This window comes from Chiloscyllium punctatum, chromosome 4, assembly GCF_047496795.1.
Source record: "Chiloscyllium punctatum isolate Juve2018m chromosome 4, sChiPun1.3, whole genome shotgun sequence".
Lineage (NCBI taxonomy): Eukaryota > Metazoa > Chordata > Chondrichthyes > Orectolobiformes > Hemiscylliidae > Chiloscyllium > Chiloscyllium punctatum.
Genome location: NC_092742.1, coordinates 88,473,848 through 88,497,046, shown reverse-complemented (window position 1 = coordinate 88,497,046; position 23,199 = coordinate 88,473,848). Strand labels below are relative to the sequence as shown.

The following is a 23,199-nucleotide window of genomic DNA, read 5'->3' as shown; positions in this document are numbered from 1 at the left end:
ACTGCCCCGCCGAAGCGCAACCCACCCATACCCTTACATCTACCCCTTACCTAACACTACGGGCAATTTAGCATGGCCAATTCACCTGCACATCTTTGGAGTGTGGGAGGAAACCGGAGCACCCGGGGGAAACCCACGCAGACACAGGGAGAATGTGCAAACTCCACACAGAGAGTCACCTGAGACGGGACCTCTATAAGGCCACCTCTCAACCCCTTACACTCCAGTGGAAGAAGTCCCAGCCTATCCATAGAACTCAAAATCCTCCTGTCCCAGCAACATCCTAGTGAATCTTTTCTGAACCATCTCCAATTTAGTATATTTTTCCAATAACTGGGCAACCAGAACAGTTCAGTCCTCCAAAAGTGGCCTCATCAACTTCCTGGACAACCACAAAATGATGTCCCAATTCCTATACTCAATGGCCTGAGCAATCTCAAGCATGCTAAACACTTGAGATTATGGCCAGGTTATCTGTTTTTAAGTGATTGGGCGCTGAGGGATGGATACTTGTGGAAAGCCTTTCGAGTAGGGACGCGGGAGCTTTAAAGCCCACCTCAAAGGGCAGATTTGTCGACTCAAGCGCTAGACATCTCCAGCAGTCCCTCAGCACTGCACTGGGTGTGTCAGGCATGGAAGATCTGCTCAAACCCGTGGGGAAGGGGTCGAATCCATGAAGCCAGAAGGCCATTACTGAATCACCAAACAGCAGCACCCGGCTTGTTGGTTCGGAGTTGCAAATACAGCCACCGTGTTCTCAAGTGGAATGCTCTTAAAATACACAGACGACTTCAGTCCTTTGGTGCAAACGTCATCGTTGCAAACCGATGGAAAACGTGCTGGTGATAAACAGGCGAAAAAAAGACGGCGGATTTGTTCCTTTAAGAATTCGCAAACCCAAAACATGACCGATTTGACCCTGTGTTCTCATTGGTGGAAGCTGTGACGACTGCAGTTGCTGAGAGATGTTTGGAGGAGGAAGTGCGGAGTGGAGGTGCGATTGGATCCACGGTCTCAGCTCAGCTCCACTGGCGGCCGGATACATTTTGGAATTCTGATACACGGCCTTCTGTTCGGATACATTCTGCAATTGGATACACTGGCTCCTTCCCTGGGAAACTCCCCTGTGTCTGCCATGGGATACAGTGTGAATGTCTGTCTGTGCTGCTAACCGGGCGATCGCTTCACTCGGAGGTAAGTTTCAATCCTGTCTTTTCTTTGTCACTTTCAGCTGGGCCTGGCTTTTTTCTCTTTTTTTTGGGGGGGGGTGCATGTGGTGGTGGTGGGAATGCGGGCTGGTCAATTTCAGGATAGCTAATTCCAACACGATCAGAATTTGCTGGAGGAGGTTGGTCAATTTCAGGATCGTCAATTTCAACGCGGTCTGGATTGCGGGGGTGGGGGGCATGGTCAGTTTCAGCTCGGCCTGCTTTTGCGGCGACTGGGCAGTTTCTGGATGATCAAATTTTGTTTTATTTTTAAGCTCGGTTTCAGTTGCAAATTTGCTTGCTGCTGGCTTCTATCCCCCGGGTCACTGCAACGGTGGTGGGCAGAGCGGTGGAGAGGAGCAAACCAACTGAGTGTGTCTGAGTAGATTGATCTGAACAGCCTATCACTGTTATTGCTATCAAACCCTCTGGGTGTTTCAGACAAAATACAGTAAAATCAAAACTACATTGAGTGATATCACCCGGGTGGGAGAAAGTTTATTTTAAATATTTCGCAACCAGGGTAATGTTTCGATCCAGATCATAACACCCACTTTAACAACCATTTTTAAATGGCGATTGGGTCTGCTCTCAATTTCCCGAATTGCGATCGAATAGGGAGCATCTTTTGTGTGTTTTAAAGGGCTTATTTATAGTTACGGGTTAGCTCACAGGATTCAGTATCTCAGGGATATTTAAGATACATTCTGAGGTTGTGGCCTGTCCGCCTACAACTATTACTGTATCTAATCGCTTTAAGTTTGCCTTTTTTTTCTTCGATCAAACAAACTGTAACGACAAGAAGAAAAACATGACCAGGCCTCGTCTTCTGCTTCATTTGTCTACTGATTCAGCCGGGGGCAAAGTTTGCTGGTTGGGGGGGGAAGGGAGTGTAAGCAAAATATCGCCCGACCAAACCTGGGGGCTACTTTGACAGCTGTGTGTTTATCGCCAGGGCTGATGAGAGATATTTCTTTCTTTGTAAAAAAAAAACTTCGGCAAACTTGCCTGCTTGCAGCAAAAGTTTTTAGACGAAGCTGACAGCGCCAGAAGAAGGCGAAACGCCTGATAGAGATCACTGAAGCAATGTACTGTACTCTGCGACAGCACAGGCCCCAGTCAATGCGCCAGCTCTCAAACTGGGTTGGCTTACTGGCTGTCAGTATCTAATCCTTTTAAAGGCAATAGGCCAATCCTTCTGTGGAAGGAGGGTCACATGAACACCTTCAGGATCCACCCGTTGACAGAACCTACAGCCATTTTCAGGTTTAAATAAAAATCGTGTTGAAATCTCTGATTCAGAGCTGCTAAACTGGGTCATTTTCTTTCCAACCAAAATAAATCTGCTTTCGAATGGGCTTTGTTCACAATTAGTCAGAGAGAAGTCAGGAGGATAGCAAGTTGTTGTATTTATGCAACACCTTTCACGATTGGCTTCACAACCAAACGATTTTGAGGTCTTTAATGTTGGAAACAGAGCAGCCCATTTGCGCATACTCTGGCAAACGCCAGTGTGATGACCAGGTAATCTGGGTAAACATTGGTCCAGCACAATAACATGTACAGTCCTGTCCTTTTTTGGGATCTCCCTGAGAGGTCAGCAAGGACCATAAACAGACATTGCTGGAGAAAATCAGCAGGCCTGGCAGCAGCTGTGGAGAAAAAGCAGTGTTAATGTTTCAGGTCTTGTGACCCTCCTTCAGTAAGGACCTTAAGTTAACTTTACACCTGAAACATGGCACCTCTGACATTCCAACATTCGCTCAGTACTGCTCAGGGAGAGATAGTGGAGTTAGGGGCTTAACTTCTTGGGAACGCCACAGTTTTGAGGCAAATGTGTCACCTACAGAGACAAGGCTGGAGCCCCTCATTAAACCAGTGGGTGTCTCTGGAATACACTTTGGCAGAATGGGATTGGCAAGTGACACCGAGGTTCTTCTGAATCAGCTCCGTGCAAGTTTTTGAAAGCTGTCATTTAATTTGCCACAAGTCTCGGCCATATCGAGGCCGTCACACTGAGCAGAGAATGTGATATCTTGGCTTAGGGGAACTGCTGTATTATTTGAGGAAGAATGACTTTGCAGGTTGGGAGCAGCAGGGATGTGAGGAAATGGAACTTTATTAATGGTGCAGATCATGAGCACAGAAGCATTCAAAATTATAAAGGGTTAGTACATAGTAATTAGGTGCTTGATGAGTAATCAAGACACGATAGGCCTATGCTGTAAGACTCCATGAGTCTAAAGTAAATAAAAACAGACTCTTTCCAGTGGCTAGTTCAAGAATAAGGGGACGTAGGTATATAAGATTCAAATCAAGGTGGATAAGGAAATGTAAAAGGGCAGGATTATTGCTGGTGTGGGGTTCAAGCGCTAACACAGGAGGTATTGTCAGAATTGTCTATTTTCATGTATTTTCTATTCATTGCATGAATGCTTTTCACCACAGCTAAATTACTGTTGTCAGTAATGGGAGCTCTAATTGATTTTTTTTTCTCTCAGTTCTGGAAGATTGAAGCCTTTTTCATGCCCATTTCAATGGAAATCTCTGACCAGTGTCACTGATCGTGCCCAGCTCTGATCGAGTTGATACTACTAAACTCAATGGCTGGTCAAGCCTGCAGCTTTTCTGAACTAGTATTGCTCAGCACTCTACCAAAGGGTGTTCACCCGCTGAGTTAGCTTAGTGGCTGGTTAGCTCTGGCATTCTGTGAAATCCTCTGGTCTTTCCAGTGAACTCCTTTATGACAGTAAAGTCTAAATTTTCTTCAAAGGGCATCTTGAGAAACCGATGCAGTCACAGCACCTGCTTCCTGTCGCCCCACTTTGTTGGCGTAGTGCGCTTATTTTAAGATCAAATATACCCCAAGACAGTTATAGCATTGGTTAGATATAGAGTAAAACTTTTATCTGTTCAACACAGACCCATTATCTGGGACTGCATAGGTTAGACACTAAGTAAAGCACCATCTACAATGTCCTATCTTTTCCAAGTCAGATATGCTGTGAATTCAACAGTTAACCTGCAACCTGTCCCTAGATGCAAACACTTTGGCATAAATTTGTGATGAATTAGAATTCTTGTGTCCTAGGGACCAGTATGACAGGGCTCAGACTTTGTGTCTATATGTTCTGGTTCTGCCTTATAGTTCTCTTTGAACATTATGCTTTGGGAATCTCACTGAGGAACCCAGCAAAACAAAGCCCAATCTGTGCCTGGATAGACCACATTTAGTCTCCTATTGGAATTAATCTTGCGTTTCATCAGTGGGAGTTTTGATGAAAGTGATTGCAATTCTTGAAAAAAGAAGTTGGATTGTTCATTTTCATTTAACTGGGGATTTTTTTTTGTTAAATCCACATTGGGCTGTGCTGTGGGAAGCCTCTGAGATTTAGAATGCAGAACAGACTTTGTTTCACTTCAAGTGGTTACTCATACTTTGTGTAGGCTGTACTTATGCCCACATCATGTTTAATTGTGTCTTAATCACCATCCCTCTCTCAGTTCCTGGTTCTTGCATGTCGCAACCTTAATTTTGTGTCTGTGAAATCCTTCTCGGATTTTCGTTGAGTGTAGAAGCAGCTCTTTGCTGGAAACCATTTTTGGAGCTTTACTGTATGTTTCTTGACCACCTCCCCAACCCGATCTCATGGCAGTATCTGTTCAAAGTAAGAAAGTATTTTTAAGTATTGCTTTTCACAATGTCACAATGATATGCTTTAGTAATAGTCATTATCACTGTTTGAGGGTTGAATATTGGCTAGATTACCTTGAAAGCTTTGCCTGCTGTTTGAGCAGTGCTGTGGAATCTCTTCTGCTCACCGGAGAGAACAGTGAGCACATTAAAATGAAACACAACATACTGTACTGAAGTGTTCAGATGGTAGTTGTCTCTCAGCATGGTCTTTGAACCTACAGCCTTCTGACTCAGTGGTATTGCCTGAACGAAGGTTGGCAAGTTAAAGAATTGGAGGTTTTCACAACACAAAACTTAATTGTTTTAAAATTCATTCCTGGGATGCAGACATCATTAGCGAAGTCAACACGTATTGCCCATCCCTAATTGCCCAGAGGGCAGTTAAGATTCAACCATATTACTGTGGGTCTGGAGTTACATGTAAGCCAGACCAAGTAAGGATGGTAGATTTCTTTACCTAAAGGACATTTGTATAGCAGATAGGGTTTTTTTTTCCCCTGACAATTGACAATGGTTTCATGGTTACCATCAGACTCTTCTTTTCAGAATTTTACTAAATTCAATTTCCACAATCTGCAGTAATGGGATTAGAACCCAGATACCTGGAACATCAACCAGGGTCGAAAAGTGTGGCCCTGGAAAAGTACAGCAGGTCAGGCAGCATCCAAGGAGCAGGAAAATCGACGTTTCAGGTATAAGCCCTTCATCAGGAATGTGTGGAGGTGGGAAGGGGGCCGAGAGATAAATAGGAAGATGGGGTTTGGGGGAAGGTAGCTAGCAAGGTGATAGGTAGATGCAGGTGAGGGGTGGGTGGGGGGGGGGGGGGTGATAGGTCACTGGGGGGGGGGGGGGGGGGGGAAGGGGAGGGTGGAATGGATAGATGGGAAGGAAGATAGACAGATCTGGGGACAATTCAAGAGGGCAGGGCCGAGTTGGATCGGGGATGAGGTGGGGGGGGGGGGGAGATGATGATACTGGTGAGGTCAATGCTGATGCCATGTGGTTGGAGGTTTCCAAGGTGGAAGATGAGGTGTTCTTCCTCCAGTTGTTGGGTGGCTTGGATTTGGCAGAGGAGGAGGCCCTGGAGCTGCATGTCCTTTGCAGAATAGGAGGAGGAGTTGAAATGGTCGGCCACAGGGCTGTGGGGTTGTTGGTTGCGTGTGTCCCAGAGATGTTCCCTGAAACATTCTGCGAGTTGGCGTCCTGCTCTCCCCCTCTTTCCCCCCCCCCCCCTCCGCCCCCCCCGAGAGCAATGAGCTCATTTGATGAGATATTTGGATGTGCAGGAAAATCTCTACCGGCTGAGGAAAGATCCTTTGGGCCTCCTCCACCGCCAAATCCTAGCTACCCGACAACGGGAGGAAGAATGCCTTATCTTCCTCCTTGGGACTCTCCAACCACACAGCATCAATGTCGACTTAACCAGTTTCCTCAACTCACCAGATCCAACCCTACAACTTGGTACCGCCCTCTTGATCTGTCCTACCTGTCAACTTTCCTTCCCACCAATACACCCTACTCTCCCTTCTGACCTATCACCAATCACCCCCACCTACATCTACCTATCACCTTCCCAGTTATCTACCCCCCCCCCCCCCCCCCCCCAGCCCCAGCCCCAGCCCCACTCCCACCCTCCTATTTATCTCTCCGTATCCCATCCCACCCCACCCCACATTCCTGACTAAGGGCTTATCCCCGAAACATTGATATTCCTGCTCTTCGGATTCTGCCTGACTGGCTGTGCTTTTCCAGTACCATGTTTTTTGACTCTGATGACTCTCTGCCATCTGCAGTCCTCACTTTCTCCACATTAACCTGGGTATGTGGATTAATGGTCGGGTCCTGAGCTTACCACCGAATGGCCAGGGCACAGGAAATCAGGTAGTGTTCCTGTGACTCCCAACAATTGGCAAAGTGTTGTTATATGGGCATTGAGTCATTTGCAGCCTGGTGTAGATCTGCATTCACTTGCCCTACAACTAGCGTGGAACTCAAGTCCCAGTCCGGGCCCTGGAGCCCAGTGTTCAGACAGGTGCTGCGTTTCTCCCTAGCCAGAGCTGCTGACTTTAGGCTGAAATGGTAAATTGAAAAATCTTACCTTCTAATGCTTTTTGAGGAGTGGGTGGTTCTCAATGGTTTGGCCAATATTACCCTTCAATGACCATTACTAAAAATAGAGAATCTCATAATTCTCACATTGAGAGCGTTCAGCAGGCAAATTGACTATGCTGTAATGTAGGAAGCATGATCGTCAATGTTGTACTTTCTGCAATGGAGTCAGTTATAAATGATGATGTATAAACTCTGTAATTTCAACGTATCCTCAATTGTTGCTATCACAGTACCAACAGGATCTTTTCAGAGACCTGAATTGTTTAGTTTTATTTTTCATTTTCTGTGGTAATGAATGAGATGTAAGGTTGGTTAACTTTGTTGTTCCTCTCCGTGATCTTGCTAGATTCTAGAATGTAAATACCTGTGAGCTAAGGGACAATAGGGCTATCAGGCCTGGAAGATTCATTCCTGGAGACTTTATCACATGGCCTCCAGTCTCCAATCATCCCAGCCCTGCTTTCCTGCCAAACATTCATCTGAACCGCAGTCTGCTTTCCCATTAGAAGATTGAGCAGACTGTGTGTTAATTTGACCTTTTTTTTTGTTTTACTCATCTTCAATTTTTTTATATATAAACTTTAAAAAAAAAACATTCAAAGGAAGTGAAGTCATTTTTTCTTGAAAAAGAAAATGACTCCTTTTTTTTATATACAGGGTCTTTGCAGCATGAAAAGTTCAGCTGTCACTTTTGCAGACTCCAGCACAATTCTGGAGGGTTGGTGACCCTAAGTATGCCCTTCACAAACTCCATTCTAATAGTTATATTCATTCCGCTGTTATGTGAGTTTGTCTCAGAGGGCAGCAATGAATTTGTGCGTGGGGCTATCAACATATAGGAGATAACAGGAAGTGAGTCTTAGACTCTCAGAACAGAGTGAGTCCCTTGTTGCCTCTGCAATATCACCCACCCTTATCGCAAACAAACAGCCTATGGCCCTTTCTTGATACTTGTAGAGTCCTTCTCAACAACGTCCTATCCTAAACTTTAATTTCTTGTCCCATTATCATCCTTCCTTCTCATTTAATCAGTCTTCCCTTTATAACTATTGTAGACTCGTTCTTTTCCTTCTTTCCCCACCCTCCTAGAAGTCTTTCCCTGCCATATCTTTAGCTTCCAGCTCTCACCAGTTCTGGTGAATTGTCTCGAATTGACGTGTTAATTGTTTCTTCCCCCACAGAAGTAGCTGAGCATTTCCAGCATCTTCAGGTTTTATTCCATCCCCTTCATTCTTGACAGCATTCAACTGAGTCCCCTACAAAATCAAGTCTTACCCAGCTGTCAGATGTGTCCTTTGGTATTCATAAAATTTAACAATGTCTGTCTAGTTCTCTGTCCTCCCTGTTTAAAGGGTTGCACCATGCACTTTCATTGGACAAATTCCTTCTCCTCTTCAGATCATGCACGTCTTCCCTCCAAGTCGACTCTGATTTCTGACACAATTTCCATATGCCCTCTTCTCTTTGCCCTCCTTCCATGGCACCCTGCATCTGCAACTTCCTCCCCAGCAGAGGTTTAGAGAGGAATTGCAGAGCTTAGGATCTAAGCAGTTGAAGGCACAGTAGCCAGCACTGAGACCAAGGAGATGGGGTGAACAAGAGACCATGAGCACTGGACTGAAGGGGGTTACAGCGGTATGGACACATGTGTCTGTGGGTGAGTTTGAATGAGAGTGAGAACTTTTTATGTGAAGGTGTTTCAGGACTGGGAGCCAAGGAAGGGCACTGAGAGGTAATGGGTGAGTAGGACTTGGTACAGGTACAAATATGTTTTTTTATGAAAAGTGAAAGATTCACATTCCCGGCTGACCGGGAATGGATTGAAGTTGTCCAGGCTTGAGAGAACCTTGGAGCTGTGATGTTAATGCAGCTTGCTGCTTTTTTGTTTGGTAATTCAGCTGCATGATGTTTGAATAATCTTTCACTGTAGCTCCATGAGTCCTGCACAAAGTGACTGTTGAAATCAGTGACTGTTGCTATTTGAGGCAGCTGTAGCTTAGTGGTAGCGCACTCTCACTGCTGAATCAAGGGAGTCCTGGATTCAGGTCCCACGCCAGGCACTTCAGCATTTAATACAGCTGAGCTACTAAAGCAATTCTGGGCAAGGGTTGCATTGTTTTATTTTTTTGGAGGTGCTGTCTTTCAACTAAACTGAGGGTCCGTCTACTCTCTCAAGTGGACATTAAGAATCCCAGGCATTATTTTGTGGAAAGACTACAGAGATTTGGCCAATATTTATGACACAAGGAATAAAAGATTTAAAGCAGATCATCTAATCATTGTGTGGCTATATGAAAAGTTTTCTGTCCGCTCATTGGTTGCTGTGTTCTTGGCTTTATAGCAGTGACAACACTTCACGAGTCTGACTTTGGGACATTCCACAGTCTTGGAAAGTTTACATTTTCATCCTTTTTTTTTGTTTTGAACTTAACTGGTATATTTAAAACTTTTCTGTTTTCTTTCTTCTATCCCTTCCTGGCGCAGTTTGAAACTTCTGGAGACTCGCCTCAGATAATTGGGCTGAAAAATGTGCAATGGGATGGTGGGGCAGAAGAGCCACAGACCACACCAAGTAACATTGCTTCTGCTGGTCTTCCTCACTTGCATCTCCAAAGGATTAGCATCAACTGGTAAGTCTTCAGATCCCATCATCATTTGATGCCAAGCAGTCATTTCTGAGTCTCTTCCAATATGTGTGACAGTGGATTGAAAACAGGAATGCGTATTTACATTGTACATTTTATTTGTGTTTTTCGAGGCAATATCAGACAGAGTTGATGAGGTTAATGCAGTTGATGTGGTGTACCTGGAAAACACCACAGTTGTCACATGAACCAAATTGGCTTAGCTGACTTTAAGCAACTCTTGTTATCCCCCCGCCAGCAATCCTAAAATGTTCTGGATAACCTGGAGGGAACTGTCAGAATGTTTGTTGGCCAATGCGAGTCAGTGTTGAGGTGGACTGTGTACGGGGTGTGCTAACCTGGGGGATGTGGTGGACTGTGTTGAGGATGTGCCAACCTGCATGGGGGTGGGGGACGGGGCATGTTGAGGTGCACATCCCATTTGAGCACTGTATCGGAGTGCCCTCCTGCCCCACTCAGGGACTTGGCCCGAATGTGAGTGTATGTTGTGGGAGAGGAGGAGGGAGATGCGTGCCCATTAACTGGGGAGTCCCGGGGACTTTAAGGTGAATGTCAGCACAGGGCTTAAAAAGTCCAAGGGCGGCAAAATCTGAGGTCACCCATCAAAACTGGGTCTGCTACCCTTTCAAGAAACAGCAAAATCCGCAGAGCTGCCTCAAGTCCCAATATCTCTTCCTCTTGGAAAGGCCACATGCGGAAACAAATAGCTAGAAGCTGGACGAATGCCAAAGTATATCCAGTATCACTTCACTTTTACATTGGCAGAATCTCCCCTCTTGAACATGGCTCCCTCCCAATGCTTTCAATGTTGACCTTTTGTGAGACAGAGTCCTCCAGATGTATAGCACGGAAACAGACCCTTCAGTCCTTCTCGTCCATGCCGACCTGATATCCCCACCCAGCTCGCATCCCTCCAAACCCTTCCTATTCATATACCCATCCAGATGCCTTTTAAATGTTGCAGCTGTACCAGCCTCCACCACTTCCTCTGGCAGCTCATTCCATACATGTACCACCCTCTGTGTGAAAAAGTTGCCTCTTCGGTCCCTTTTATATCCTTCCCCTCTCACCCTAAACCTATGCCCTCTAGTTCTGGACTCCCCGACCCCAGGGAAAGGACTTTGTCTATTTATTCTGTCCATGCCCCTCATGATTTTCTAAACCTCTAAGGTCACCCTCCGACGCTGCAGGGAAAACAGCCTCAGCCTATTCAGCTCTGCCAATGTGTTGATAATGTGCTCCAACAACAAATGGCAAAGACCATTTTGACTTTAGGCTGTCTTTGCCACAACCTCTTCTCCTTGAGGTGACTGGCTACTGTATGAGGAGGCCATGGTTCAGGATACACCTCGGCCTCTCCTTCAGCCTCTGGGCGGGATAACTGTGGCTGGGTGCTCCAGAGGGAGTTGGGATGGCCTGCAGCAGGCTTGGCCATGATGTGGGGGAGCTGGCGTTGGACTGGGGTGGGCAAAGTTTAAAAATCACACAACCCCAGGTTATAGTCCCACAGGTTAATTTGGAAGCACTAGCTTTTAGAACGCTGCTCCTTTTGTGAAGTGGTTGTGGGGGCTGGGGTGTTCCCTGGGTTGGGGGAGTCCAGACCTACAGGGCATAGGGGAAAGATTTTAAAAGGAGATCTAGGGGTCAATCTTTTCATTCAGAGGGTGGTGTATGTACGGAATGAGCTGCCAGAAGAAGTGGTGGAGGCTGGTACAATTACAACATTTTAAAAGGCATCTGGATGGCTATATGAATAGGAAGGGTTTGGAGGGATATGAGCCAAGAAGAAACTTCTGTGAAGACTCGTTTGCTGTGCACACGGCACCACCGAGTATTTCAGTCAGCCCTGTACTCGCTTACACGTACCTTCAACCACTAGGCCGTTTTCACAGTTGCGTGGATTGGCAACAGGGGAAGGGGTGTCGACTTGTTACCATTCGCCCTCTCCCGTTCCCCCCAGCAAGCTGCCCTGGCCATGCCAAGATTCCAGCTGCCCTGCCAACCTGGAATTTACTTCAGAGGTTGGGCCTGATTGCTGTATGGAGGAGATGAGTTGCACCATACATCCCTGTTGCCCTTGCAGGTGTCTTACATTGCTGCCTGTCTCCACATAAACAGTGCGTCAGGCCTTCTGTGCGAGGGTTCTGCCTTCTCCATTGTCGTGACGCTTATAGGGCAAACAAGGGCTTTTTCTTAATACTTCCTGAGCCCGGTGAGTTTGGTAGTAAAGCTGGCCTGTCACACTGGAGCGTCAACTCTGGATGCATTTTTCCTGACCAGCTTCCCCACACTGGTCCCTAACATTCAGCCGACACATCCATTCTCTCACAACACAAGGAAATCAACACAGTGGGGGGTGGGGGTGGCTCCTCATTATTCCATTGGCAGTCATTTTGCCCTGCCATTGACAATAATTTTATAATTAACAAAGTTAAAAATCACACAACACCAGGTTATAGTCTAACAACAGGTTTAATTGGAAGCACTAGCTTTCGGAGCACTGCATCTTCATCAGGTGATTGTGGAGAAAAAGACCATAAGAGACAGAATTTATAGCACAAGGTTTCAGTGTCAGATTGTAATTAACAAATCCTCTCTTACAAAACGCCCATTCTACACTGCTCATCAGCGCCCAGGGAATTAATTTGCCTTCCTGGATAGTTGGCAGCCTCAGGAAAGTGTTTTATTGTTCCACATACTTACTTTCATTATAGTTTGAGAGCGATTTGGTTTTTACTGGCTTGTAGTTGGTGCTGCATCAGTTAACCCTTGCTGGGCAAATATCCAACTGGGAAAAGAGTTTGGTGTGAGAGGAACTCTGGATCAAGCTGAGAAAATACCCCGTGCATCACCCACTGTAGGCAGTGGTTGGAGAGTATTTACAAGTAAATCAAAGACGAACATTAGGCACCTTTTGCAACCTCATGACACTGTGAAGTGCTGGATGACAAATGGAATGCATTTCAAATGCCATCACTGTTGTGATGTCGGAAAAAGTAGCGGCCAATTTTGGCACAGCAAGCTCCCACAAATGGTGGTAACCACACAATGATTTGGTGTTTTATTTTCTTTTCTTCACACTGTTTGTTTGTATTTTTTTTTGGTTTTTTTTTTTGAAACCCCCACACTACTGCCTAACTGCAGTAGTGCTTAGTTATGATTCGGTGTTGATGAATTTGACCAAGGTTCCATTGGTCTTGTACAAAATAGCACTGTGGTCTGAAAGGGCAGGCGGTGTTTAAACCGCTCTCCTGAATGACAACCTGCACAACTCCCTGAGCACTGCATCAGGCGTCTTAGCAAGGATCAGGTGCTTAAATTCCTGGAGTGGGCTAAATCCACTACCTGGCACCAATTGTTACTGCAACGTGGCAGTAGCACAAACTGAGGCACTTGGCCACCTGAAGCCCGTTGTGCATTCCCGATTTGAGAAAACAGGAACTCTTAAGGGACGTGCAGGTACCTCTGCTGAGAGTTGTATACTCTCAAATGTGACAATGGCTTCCCGTTGACCAAATGAGTCAATAATTAGAATGAATTTTTCTACTCCTTGATTAAGTGAACCAATATTTTCTATGTTTACTACCTATTGACTGGCAAATGCTTTTCTGTCATTCAGTTTGCAGAATCATTGCGTACGTTTTATTTGGGGAGTTCTGCCTTTGAGTTGAATTCTGAGCCCTGCCCTTGGCAAATGCTACCAGTGTTTTACAAGGTGGAAGATTGTTGTACCTCTTTTAGTTTTATTTTCATTTTAATTGGAGATAGGTAATCTCACTGCAAAACACTAAATGGAGTTTGGCTCCAATAAAACTGCAGGGCCAGGCAACACCAACGTAAGTGAGAAGAGAAAGGAAGGTTCTAGAATGATGGAATTGTTAAAAAGCCTCACTGTGCAAGGTGTTGAAAGCTGATGAAACGGGTTGTAAAATCTACCTGATGAACGTCTGAATGAAGTGACAGTGTATATCATGTGACCCAGTGTTCTTTTCCTGTGGAAGTTATTTTCTATGTCTACTGTGCAGTCTTTGGTGCAGACATTTACAGATATGTTTCAAACAGTTGAACCATCTAGCACTGAGGGAGGCCTGTCAGCCGACTTTCCCCTTGTTCCATCTGCTGTTCTCCTGGAACTGTCCAAACCTCTCCTTTTTTCAAATCTATATCCAGCCCCCTTTTTCAAATATTACTTTTGAATGTGCATCCACTACTCTTTTTTTTTCAGGCAGTGCAATCCAAATTATTATAACTTTTATCGTTAAATGTAACCTTTCTTTCTCCTTTGCCAATTATCTTAAATGTGTTTCCTCTGGTTGCAAATCATCTTGCCATTGGAAATGAATCATAGAATCCCTACAGTGTGGAAGGAGGCTACTCAGTCCATACAAGCCTTCCAAAGAGCATCCCACCCAAACCCAACCTCCCTACATCCTGCATTTCCCACGGTCAATCCACCTAATCTACACATCTTTTGGAGTGCGGAAAGGGGAGCATCTGGAGAAAATCCACGCAGACATGGGGAGAATGTGCTAACTCCACACAGACAGCAGTCTGAGCCTGGAAACAAACCCAGGTCCTTGGTATTCCGAGGCAGCAGTGCTAACCACTGAGCCACCGCGTCGGTGCTAGTTTCTCTATATTGACTCATGCAAAACTCCTTACAATTTGAACACTTCTGTTCAGTCTCCCATCTCCTCCACTGTTCAAGGAGAACAATCCCAGCTGCTCCAGTCTCTCCACATGACAGGGCAGCACAGAGTAAAACAAATCGAGTTTCCTGAGTACATTTTAAATTCCAGGAAAACAAAACCTTGTTGAGTAGCTAGCAACCATTGTGTTTGTCAAGGTCTGCATGCCTGTCATTCTTTAATAAGGCTGGAGCGTAAAGTTTCCTGTCCCTGACATTTTTGGGGGAAAAAAAGCAAAATTCAATTTTGGTAATCTCTTTGGATTACCAAAATTGAATACTTGTAACCTTGTCTCTGCTACTCCTTCAACTGTATGGCACTGAGACCCTCATCCAGACTTTTGTTGCCTCTTGACTTGACTTTTCCAATGCATTGCTAATTGACATCTCCTTTTGTCCTTAAATCCGAACTCCGTCGATCTCTCTTACCTTGATCCTAACTCAATGAGCCCTCTTTTGCTCCTTGCTCACCCATTTACTGCTCTGTCACTAACTCCCTTTTGGAATTTTCATCCACATCTTCAAACATCTCTGCCTGATGTTATCCCTATGTCTACAGCTCGACAATCCTTCTGACATTTCTGTGGTCCTCCAAGTCTGAAGAGTAACCCACCCAGATGCATTCCTCTATCCTATTATCCTATATTTACCCCTGACTAATGCACCTAACCTACATATCCCTGAACACGCTGGGCAATTTAGTATGACCAATTCACCTAACCTGCACATCTTTGATTTGTGGGAGGTAACCAGAGCACCCGGAGGAAACCTACACAAACACTGGGAGGATGTGCAAACTCCACACAGACATTTGCCCGAAGCTGGAATCGAACCCGGTCCCCTGGACTGAGACAGCAGTGCTAACCACTGAGTCACCATGTCGCCCTCTCTTGCTTGTCTCTGCCTCTGCCTCTACTCTTAGGAAGGCACTCTGTTTTTGTTTGAAAGGCCTGGACTTTGACATAGCGTTTGACCGTCTCTCCTTTTGTGATTTTTAGTGTCAAATGTTTACCTCGACCTGTGAAGCAGCTTGGGCTGTTTTGCTATGTTTTAAAGGGTGGTTGATTAAATGCAGGTTGTTGTTGAAAGAGAGAACGGAACTGCCCGATGATAAAATGGGGTGAGTGGGAGTGGAGATAGAATCTGTGCAACGTTTGGGCCTTTTGAGAAATTACAGGTGTCTGCGATGTTTTTCAAAAGTCATTGGGTTGGGTGTAGGCAGGAAACTGTGGTCCTTCACTAACACATCAATATAGTCTATTTGAGGCATGCAAATATCCAACTGGGACCTTGTTTTTTAATCAGTGTTGTTCCAGGTGAGGATGTGGTGATGGTACAGACAATATGAACAGCTAATGCATGAGTGGAAAAAGATGATCTTTTAAGAAGTTAATGCCGTGTTGGGAGCACTCTGTCTGCAGTGTTTCTTAACCACATTGTAAGAGCAGCTGTGGCTGGGCAATAAATATTGCACACAACCCAAGAAAGAATTGCAGAAAATCGCTACCATGGTGATGAAAATCCAAGTCCATTCTGGCTTCGCTTCATGCAAGGCCTTGTTTGTAATTCGCGTTTAATCCCCTCCCTGAGCTGACTGTCAGAGGATAATTCCAGCGAAGTCAGATAAACATGAAACAGAAAGGAACACCAAGGTTCGGTGTGTGTGTGTGTGTGTGTGTGTGTGTGAGGACCCTTGAGTGCGACAGAGGAGCCAGATTAAGCTGATTTTGACCTCCATGGCCTGTAAATTCTAAGTAATTCCATTTAAAGGTAATGTAGCTACACTATCCCCCCCTCAGCCGCTCTGGTGATGAGTTTCCACATTCTAACAAGTCTGTGTGAATGCGTTTCTCCTGAATTCCTCCTTGGAATTCATCAATGACTAACTTTTAGATCTACAGCCTCAAATTCAGGATTTTCCCACAGTTGGAAACGTCTTCCCCACATCGCTTCCCCCCCGCCCGCCGATTTGATCTCTTTTAAACATTGCTGCTGAGTCACTGCTCCCTCACTTATCTTCCCAGACAGTTCCATCATCGCTGATCACAACATCCTCTCTCTAATTGCACTCTCTTTGTAAATCCTTCTTCCACATCCTTACTGTAGCCATAAATCTCAGAGCTATGTGTCTTTGTGAGTGACTTTTATGAATGGCGGTCATTCCTTCGTTGAAATAGGCTCTCAAAGTTAAAGTTTCTTTCCTAATTCCTCTTTGATTCACCACTCTTAACCTTCTGGCCAGTTATAGAATCATTCAGTACTGAAACACACCCTTCAGTCCAACTTGTCCATGCAGACCAGATATCCCCAATCAACCTGGTCCCATTGGCCAGCATTTGACCCATATCCCTCGAAACCCTTCCTATCGATGTACCCATCCAGATGCCTTTTAAATGTTGTGATTGTACCAGCCTCCATCATTTCCTCTGGCAGCCTCATTCCATTCATGCACCACCCTCTGCGTAAAGAAGTTTCCCTTTAGATCACTTTTAACTCTTTCTTCTCTCACCTTAAACCTATGCGTCCTAGTTTTGGACTCTCCCACTCTGGGGAAAACACCTTGGCCAATCACCCTATCCATGCCCCTCGTGATTTTATAAAACTTTATAAGATCTCCTCTCAACCTCTGACGCCCCAGGGAAAACAGCCCCAGCCTATTCAACCTCTTCCCTATAGCTCAAATGCTGCAACCCTGGCCACATCCTTTTCTGAACCCTTTCACAATATTTTTCCTATATTTTTCTGGTCTCTATAGCAAAGAGACCAGAATTGCACATAGTATTCTAAAAGTGGCCTAACTAGTGTCCTGCACAGCCACAACATGACCTCCCAACTCCTGTACTCCATTCACTGACCAATTACTCCATAGGACCGAGGAGAAGAAGTAGTTGTTGATTCCTGATAAAGGGCCTTTGCCCGAAACATTGACTCTCCTGCTCCTCGGATTCTGTCTGACCTACTGTGCTTTTCCAGCACCACACTCTCAACACTAGTTTGTGTTGTCAGATTTGTACCTGACTCTGTTCCTAGGAAGTGCTCAGTATGTTTTACTGGTGAATAGACACGTCAAGAGAGAAAAGCTTTTTTGATCCAATCAACAAAGGGTGGCCCAGTGATTCACACTGCTGCCTCAGCGCCAGGGACCTGGTTTCGATTCCAGCCTTGGATGACTCATCTGCATGGGTTTCTTCCGGGTGCTCTGGTTTCCTCCCACAGTCCAAAGATGTGCAGGTTAGGTGAATTGGCCACGCTAAATTGCCCCATAGTGTTCAGGGATGTGTAAGTTAGGTGCGTTAGTTAGGGGTAAATGTAGAGTAATAGGGCAGGGGAAATGGATGTGGGTGGGATGCTCTTTGGAAGGTCGGTGTGGACTTGTTGGGCCAAATAGCCTGTTTCCACAGTGTAAGGATTCGATGATAACAGAGCACAGTTTTTGCTCTGAATCTTGTTCATTCATTTTGGCACAAAAGTACTCTGTCTGGAAGTAGGCCGAAACCATCTGTTTGATGCTGTTTTTACATGAGATGATGTTGACACCTAGTCTGAGACAGAGTGGCTAAACCAGTTTGCTACAAAAACCTGTAGGTTTTTTTGTTGTTGTTGCTGAGTTTCTTTTGAATAGTATTGTGTGCTGTTTTCTCTCTAGTTTTTGTTTGCTTTCATATATCTGACGAATTGTTGCCACATGACTGACTCGAGTGATCAGCTTTCACTCCCCCACAATCCTCTGAAGAGAATCAAAGGGATGGTCATCTGTGACTGGCCTCAGACAGTGCTCTGTACTCCATTTGATCGACATATACACTTGCTGCTGCAGGTCAAGGGTCACCAAATGACAACCATAGGGGATCTGGTCACATTGTCTAGTCTAGCCCAGCCCCCGTGTCCCCAGTTGTTAAACGACTGGCACAGAATGATCCATTGTCAGAGAGCCTGCAGCTAATAAGGTTACAAACATATAAAGCTGAGGTGACGGTGGCTGAGGTTCCAAGTCACTGCGTTGTTTTTGTACAGATGGTGTGAGCTGAGTCTTCGCCCACTGTCTGATGGGGTGTTAACTGCAATGTGTTGCTGTGCACGAATCTTTTGAGGGCAGATTAATGTGGAAAGGAAAGTAGTTTCAGACTGGTACAAAATCAGTTTGCAGTCAGGACTGAACATGTTTTAAAAGACAATATATACACAGTTTTTGAGGTAGAAAACCTCTATCTGACATGTTGTCTTTGTATGAGCATGTTTGTCTGTGACTGTCTCTCTCTGTCGTGTGTGTGCGTGTGCTCGCGCTCGATCTGTTAGAACTCCTCTCTGTCGCAAGGGATTGGGCAGGCTTAACACAAAGAGATTTTTAAAAGCTTTGTCAGTCTCTTCGCCCACTGCCCCCTCAAGTTTCGTCTCTGATATTTAGTCAGTATCCGAATGTTTCCTGCAGTTTTACACACACACACACACACACACAATAGTTTGGCCCTGGGCAACTCTCAGCCAGGGGCCTGTTGGTGCAGAATTTGGAACAGTCCCTTCAGAACAACTGGCTGCAGCATTCAGGAACAGCCCACATCTTGAACTTCTCAAGGAAGTTGCAAATAAAATAGGGGGAAGTCACTGGGACTCGGTTTACGGGAATTGGGATTGTGAAATCGATGTCAGCAAAGAATGCTGAAGCAGGCAGTGCGACCAGCTTCAATAAGGAGCTGTGTGTGTTTTAGGAGGGAACTCGAAAGGCAGTGGGCAGGATCGGTGATGTTCCAGACCAGATGCCAGCTCACCTCTGCGGTGATCTGCTGTCTAATGGACGCTGCTGAATTTTTCTGTCTGGTCATTCTTTTGTGGGATAGAGTCCCTACAGCATGGAAGCAGGCCATTCGGCCCATCGAGTCCACGCTGACCCTCTGAAGACCCATCCGGCCTACACAATCCCTGGACACTATGGCCAGTTTACCATAGCCAGTTCACCCAACCTGCACAACGTCAGTGGTGTACAGGGCCTCGAACATTAACGACGTGGTAGGAGTGTAAAGGTAGAAATAATGGGAGCTTATTAGATAAGTATGGTGAGAATCATGGAATATTAATCTCCATAATTGACTTGAAAAATCAGATGGGCAAAGTGAGCCATGATGAAGAGATTATGGAATATTTTTGGGATAGTTTCTTGGTGTGAGTGCAATCAGATTTTGACAAACATCCTGTATTGCCCTTGAACAGAGTTCAAGATTCCTCCCCTGAAGGACACTTGTGAGCCAGATGGGCTTTTCCGACAATCGGTCTATAGAATGACTTAGTTGGGTTTGAAATCCTGTCTACCAGCATGGTCGGCTTTGAACCCATGTGTCAAAATGTCTACCCACTCCTTGGCATTGTGAGCCTGGTGGCATTACCTGGCACTGTGAGGCAGCAGTGCTAACCACTGAGCCACCATGCCGCCACTAACAGGGAGAGGGGACGTGGAACCCACCTGCCTCAGCTATTGGCTGCTGTTCTAATGGGCTCTGGATGACGAGGGCCCCTGTGGTCGGACAGCTTGCAAAGGCAGAGTGCACCTCCAGTTGGAGGAGGGGAGGGGGGGTGATGGATCTTATTCATTATGAAGGGAGTGGATGTTTTAGAAGCAGGGAGGTTGTTTCCATGGATGGGTGAAATTAGAACGGGGAGGAGAGGTGGCCTCAGAAATAAGGGGGAAACCGATTTGGGAGTGAGCGGAGGAGGACCGCCTTCCTCCAAAGGGTTGTGACGATGTGGAATTTCCAGCCCAGTTGTGGCTACCTGGCTGAATGTCTTTAAGGCAAAGATAGATTTTTGAACAGTAAAGGAATTAAGGGGTATGGTGAGAGGGTGGGTCAGTGGAGCTGAGGCTATAAAAAGATCAGCCATGATCTTATTGACTGGTAGAGCAGGCTTGATGGGCCGAAAGGAAAACGTGAGGACTGCAGATGCTGGAGATCGAGCTGAACATGTTTTGCTGGAAAAGCACAGCAGGTCAGGCAGCATCCAAGGAGAAGGAGAATCGACGTTTCCGGCATTAGCTTGAAGAAGGGTTTATGCCCGAAACATCGATTCTCCTGTTCCTTGGATGCTGCCTGACCTTGATGGGCCGAAAGGCCTACTCCTGCTCATAGTTCTATTGCCCAGTAGAGACAGGGGCGTGAGAATATTATTTAAATGTGTTTGACTTGAAAACTTAATTCTCTGAACAAAATGCTGATGGTGTTGAATATTTCTCCCCCAAAAAATGGACTCTGAGCGTCAGGCATTAGATTGAGGCCCTGGTCAGCATCCAAGATTTCAGGTGCCTCAATATGAATAGCACGAAAGGTCTTGTTCATGTCCTAACCAACATTTATCCCTCAATCCACCTCATTAGAACAGATCTCCTTATTGTGATCCAATTGCTGTTTGTGGTTGCTGACTGCATGCACAACTAGCTCGGAGTTTCCTGCATTACAACAGTGACGACAGCTCTAAAGTGCCTTGGGCTGTCGTGAGGCAGGGAGTGGGTGGCTGTTGTTAGGGAGCTGTTGCTTAGAAACTGGTTTCTCTGTCTGCGAGATTTTCAATGAAAGGTGGAGGAGGGGACTGGGAAACACTGAGGCCATGGGGATAAGGTGGAGGGAGTTGGGTCTGGGTGGGATGCTATTCGGAGGGTTGGCGCATACTAGATGGGCTGAATGGCCTCTTTCTGCACCGTAGAGATCCTATAATCAGCTGAAGGGGCATCAGTGATATCCAATACACAGGCCTAGGCTGTCTCCATCCTCGTGACTGTGGTACATTGCCCGGAATTGAAGCTGCTCAGGAATGCAGTGGACTTGAGGGTAAACTGACCCACTCCCATTGCTTGGTCTGTGTGTGCGTGTGCATGCGTGTATGCGTGTGTGTGTGTGTGTGTGTGTGTATCAAGGCACTGGGGCATGGAGGGGATCCTAGTACCTGCTGTCTGTCCCTTTTCACAGTTATGGTCAGATGCCCATTGAGTGGGGGCATGTGCCTGTTGGCACTGTAGAGACCAGTGGGCACAGTGGAGCTGGGCTCCCTCATTACCCCACTGTGATAGTTTGAGTTAATATTTTTGTGATTTTCTGACATAGCTCTGTAAGTTTCCATTGGCTGTTCCCATCAGGGACTGTCTAACCCATTGAAGTCGTCTCTCTTAAAAAGAGTAGAAAGGTCGAGAGGGGGTGTTTCTCATCATGGAATGTTGCTCGTGACGTGGGCAGTGTTCCTGTCAGTGTTTGTACGTTAAGAGCCGGCCTTGACCGAGCCCTGTTTCCATCAGGAAAGAGACAGCTGGATCCTGAGGAAATGAGCTCATCTGTCTGTCTATGTGGGCAAGCAGCAACCCTGTGTGTGTGTGTGTGTGTGTGTGTGTGTGTGTGTGTGTGTGTGTGTGTGTGTCACAACCTTCTCCTGTCTTGTTGATTTCCAATGACCCCATACACTGCTGTATAGGGGAGGCTGGATCTGAGGAAGTCAGGATACTGCCTAGAAGCATCGTTGACTGGATGGGAACTAAATACATGTCACTGTACTTTGGTTCTATCTGTCTGTCTCTCCCCCTCTGTCTCTCTTCCCCACCCCCCACCCACCTCTGTACCCCTATCTCTCTGTCTCTCTTCCCCACCCCCCACCCACCTCTGTACCCCTATCTCTCTGTCTCTCTTCCCCACCCACCTCTGTACCCCTATCTCTCTGTCTCTCTTCCCCACCCCCCACCCACCTCTGTACCCCTATCTCTCTGTCTGTCTCGGTCTCTCTTCCCAGCCCCCCCACCCACCTCTGTACCTCCTTTCTTTCTCCTTTCCCCACCCCCGCCTCTCTCTCTCTCTCTCTCTCTCACACACACACACACACACACACACACACACACACACACATATCTACCTCCCATCAGAGGCAGTGCTGTGCAGCCTGTTTGGGCTGAGGCCAGTGGATGAAGAGAGTGCCCACAGCAAAAGAACAAACCCATTCCCAGCCTCCCACACGCAAAAAAAATAGAGGAACTGAACCAAACAGCGAGGATAAATGTCAGCGGGGATGTTTTTGGTGGGTGCCTGGTCATTGATCACGGTATCCTCAGCAGCTGCCTGAATTGCTGAGTATTTCCAGAACACCTTTTGGTTTATTGTTGTCCACAGGATAGCCGAATGAAACAGACTGGGTGTGATCCCCAGGCCGAGAGAGAATCAAGCAGCATTTGATATTGTTCACAAACATATTTGGTTGAACAAAACAACATAGGGCCACACCAGTGTTCCCAATTAGGGACAGGAACAGAAATCACCAGCCCCTGACCCAAGGACACTGCTTCCGACAGTTACTGAAGCACAAACAGCAACTGCTGGAGAAATTCAGTAGGTCTGGCAGCATCTGTGGAGAGAAAGCAAACAGTTAACCTTTCGGGGTAAAAATGAAGGGCTTTTGCCTGAAACATCGATTTCGAAGCTACTTGGATGCTGCCTGAACTGCTGTGCTCTTCCAGCACCACTAATCCAGTTAACCTTTCGGGTCCAGTGTGCTGCTTTCAGCGTGCCAAAGGGCATTGTGGATCTGAGACGTCATTATACAGATTCCTATTGACAAGTTCCACCTGTTGATACACATACTTTGGTCAAGGTACCTGCGCAGTAAACCCCTACCCCTCCTCTGGCTGGGCCCTAAAACACACATCCCCTTTATTGTGGCATTTATAGACTGACACAAACAATTAGTGAGGACACAGAACAGTACAACACAGGAACAGGCCCTTCAGCCCAATATGTCTCTGCCAATAATGATGCCATTCTCAATTAATCCCATCTACCATCACATGGCCCCTATCCCTGTATTCCTTACCTGCTCATGTGTCTGTCTAAA

At 46.1% G+C, this 23,199-nt stretch overlaps 1 protein-coding gene across 2 annotated transcripts in view; it reads left to right on the top strand.

Moving 5' to 3' along the window:
* The first annotated feature begins 708 nt into the window (after window positions 1–708).
* Window positions 709–23,199, top strand: part of LOC140476511 (sushi domain-containing protein 6-like) — a 51,093-nt gene continuing 28,602 nt past the window's right edge. Inside the window, exons 1-2 of one of the 2 annotated variants that reach the window (XM_072569252.1) lie at window positions 709–1,194; window positions 9,502–9,647. In XM_072569252.1, coding sequence (XP_072425353.1) covers window positions 9,545–9,647 — 103 coding nt within the window. In that variant the 5' untranslated portion in view covers window positions 709–1,194; window positions 9,502–9,544. The remainder of the gene's footprint in view (window positions 1,195–9,501; window positions 9,648–23,199) is intronic. The other variant, XM_072569251.1, reaches the window with a different exon arrangement.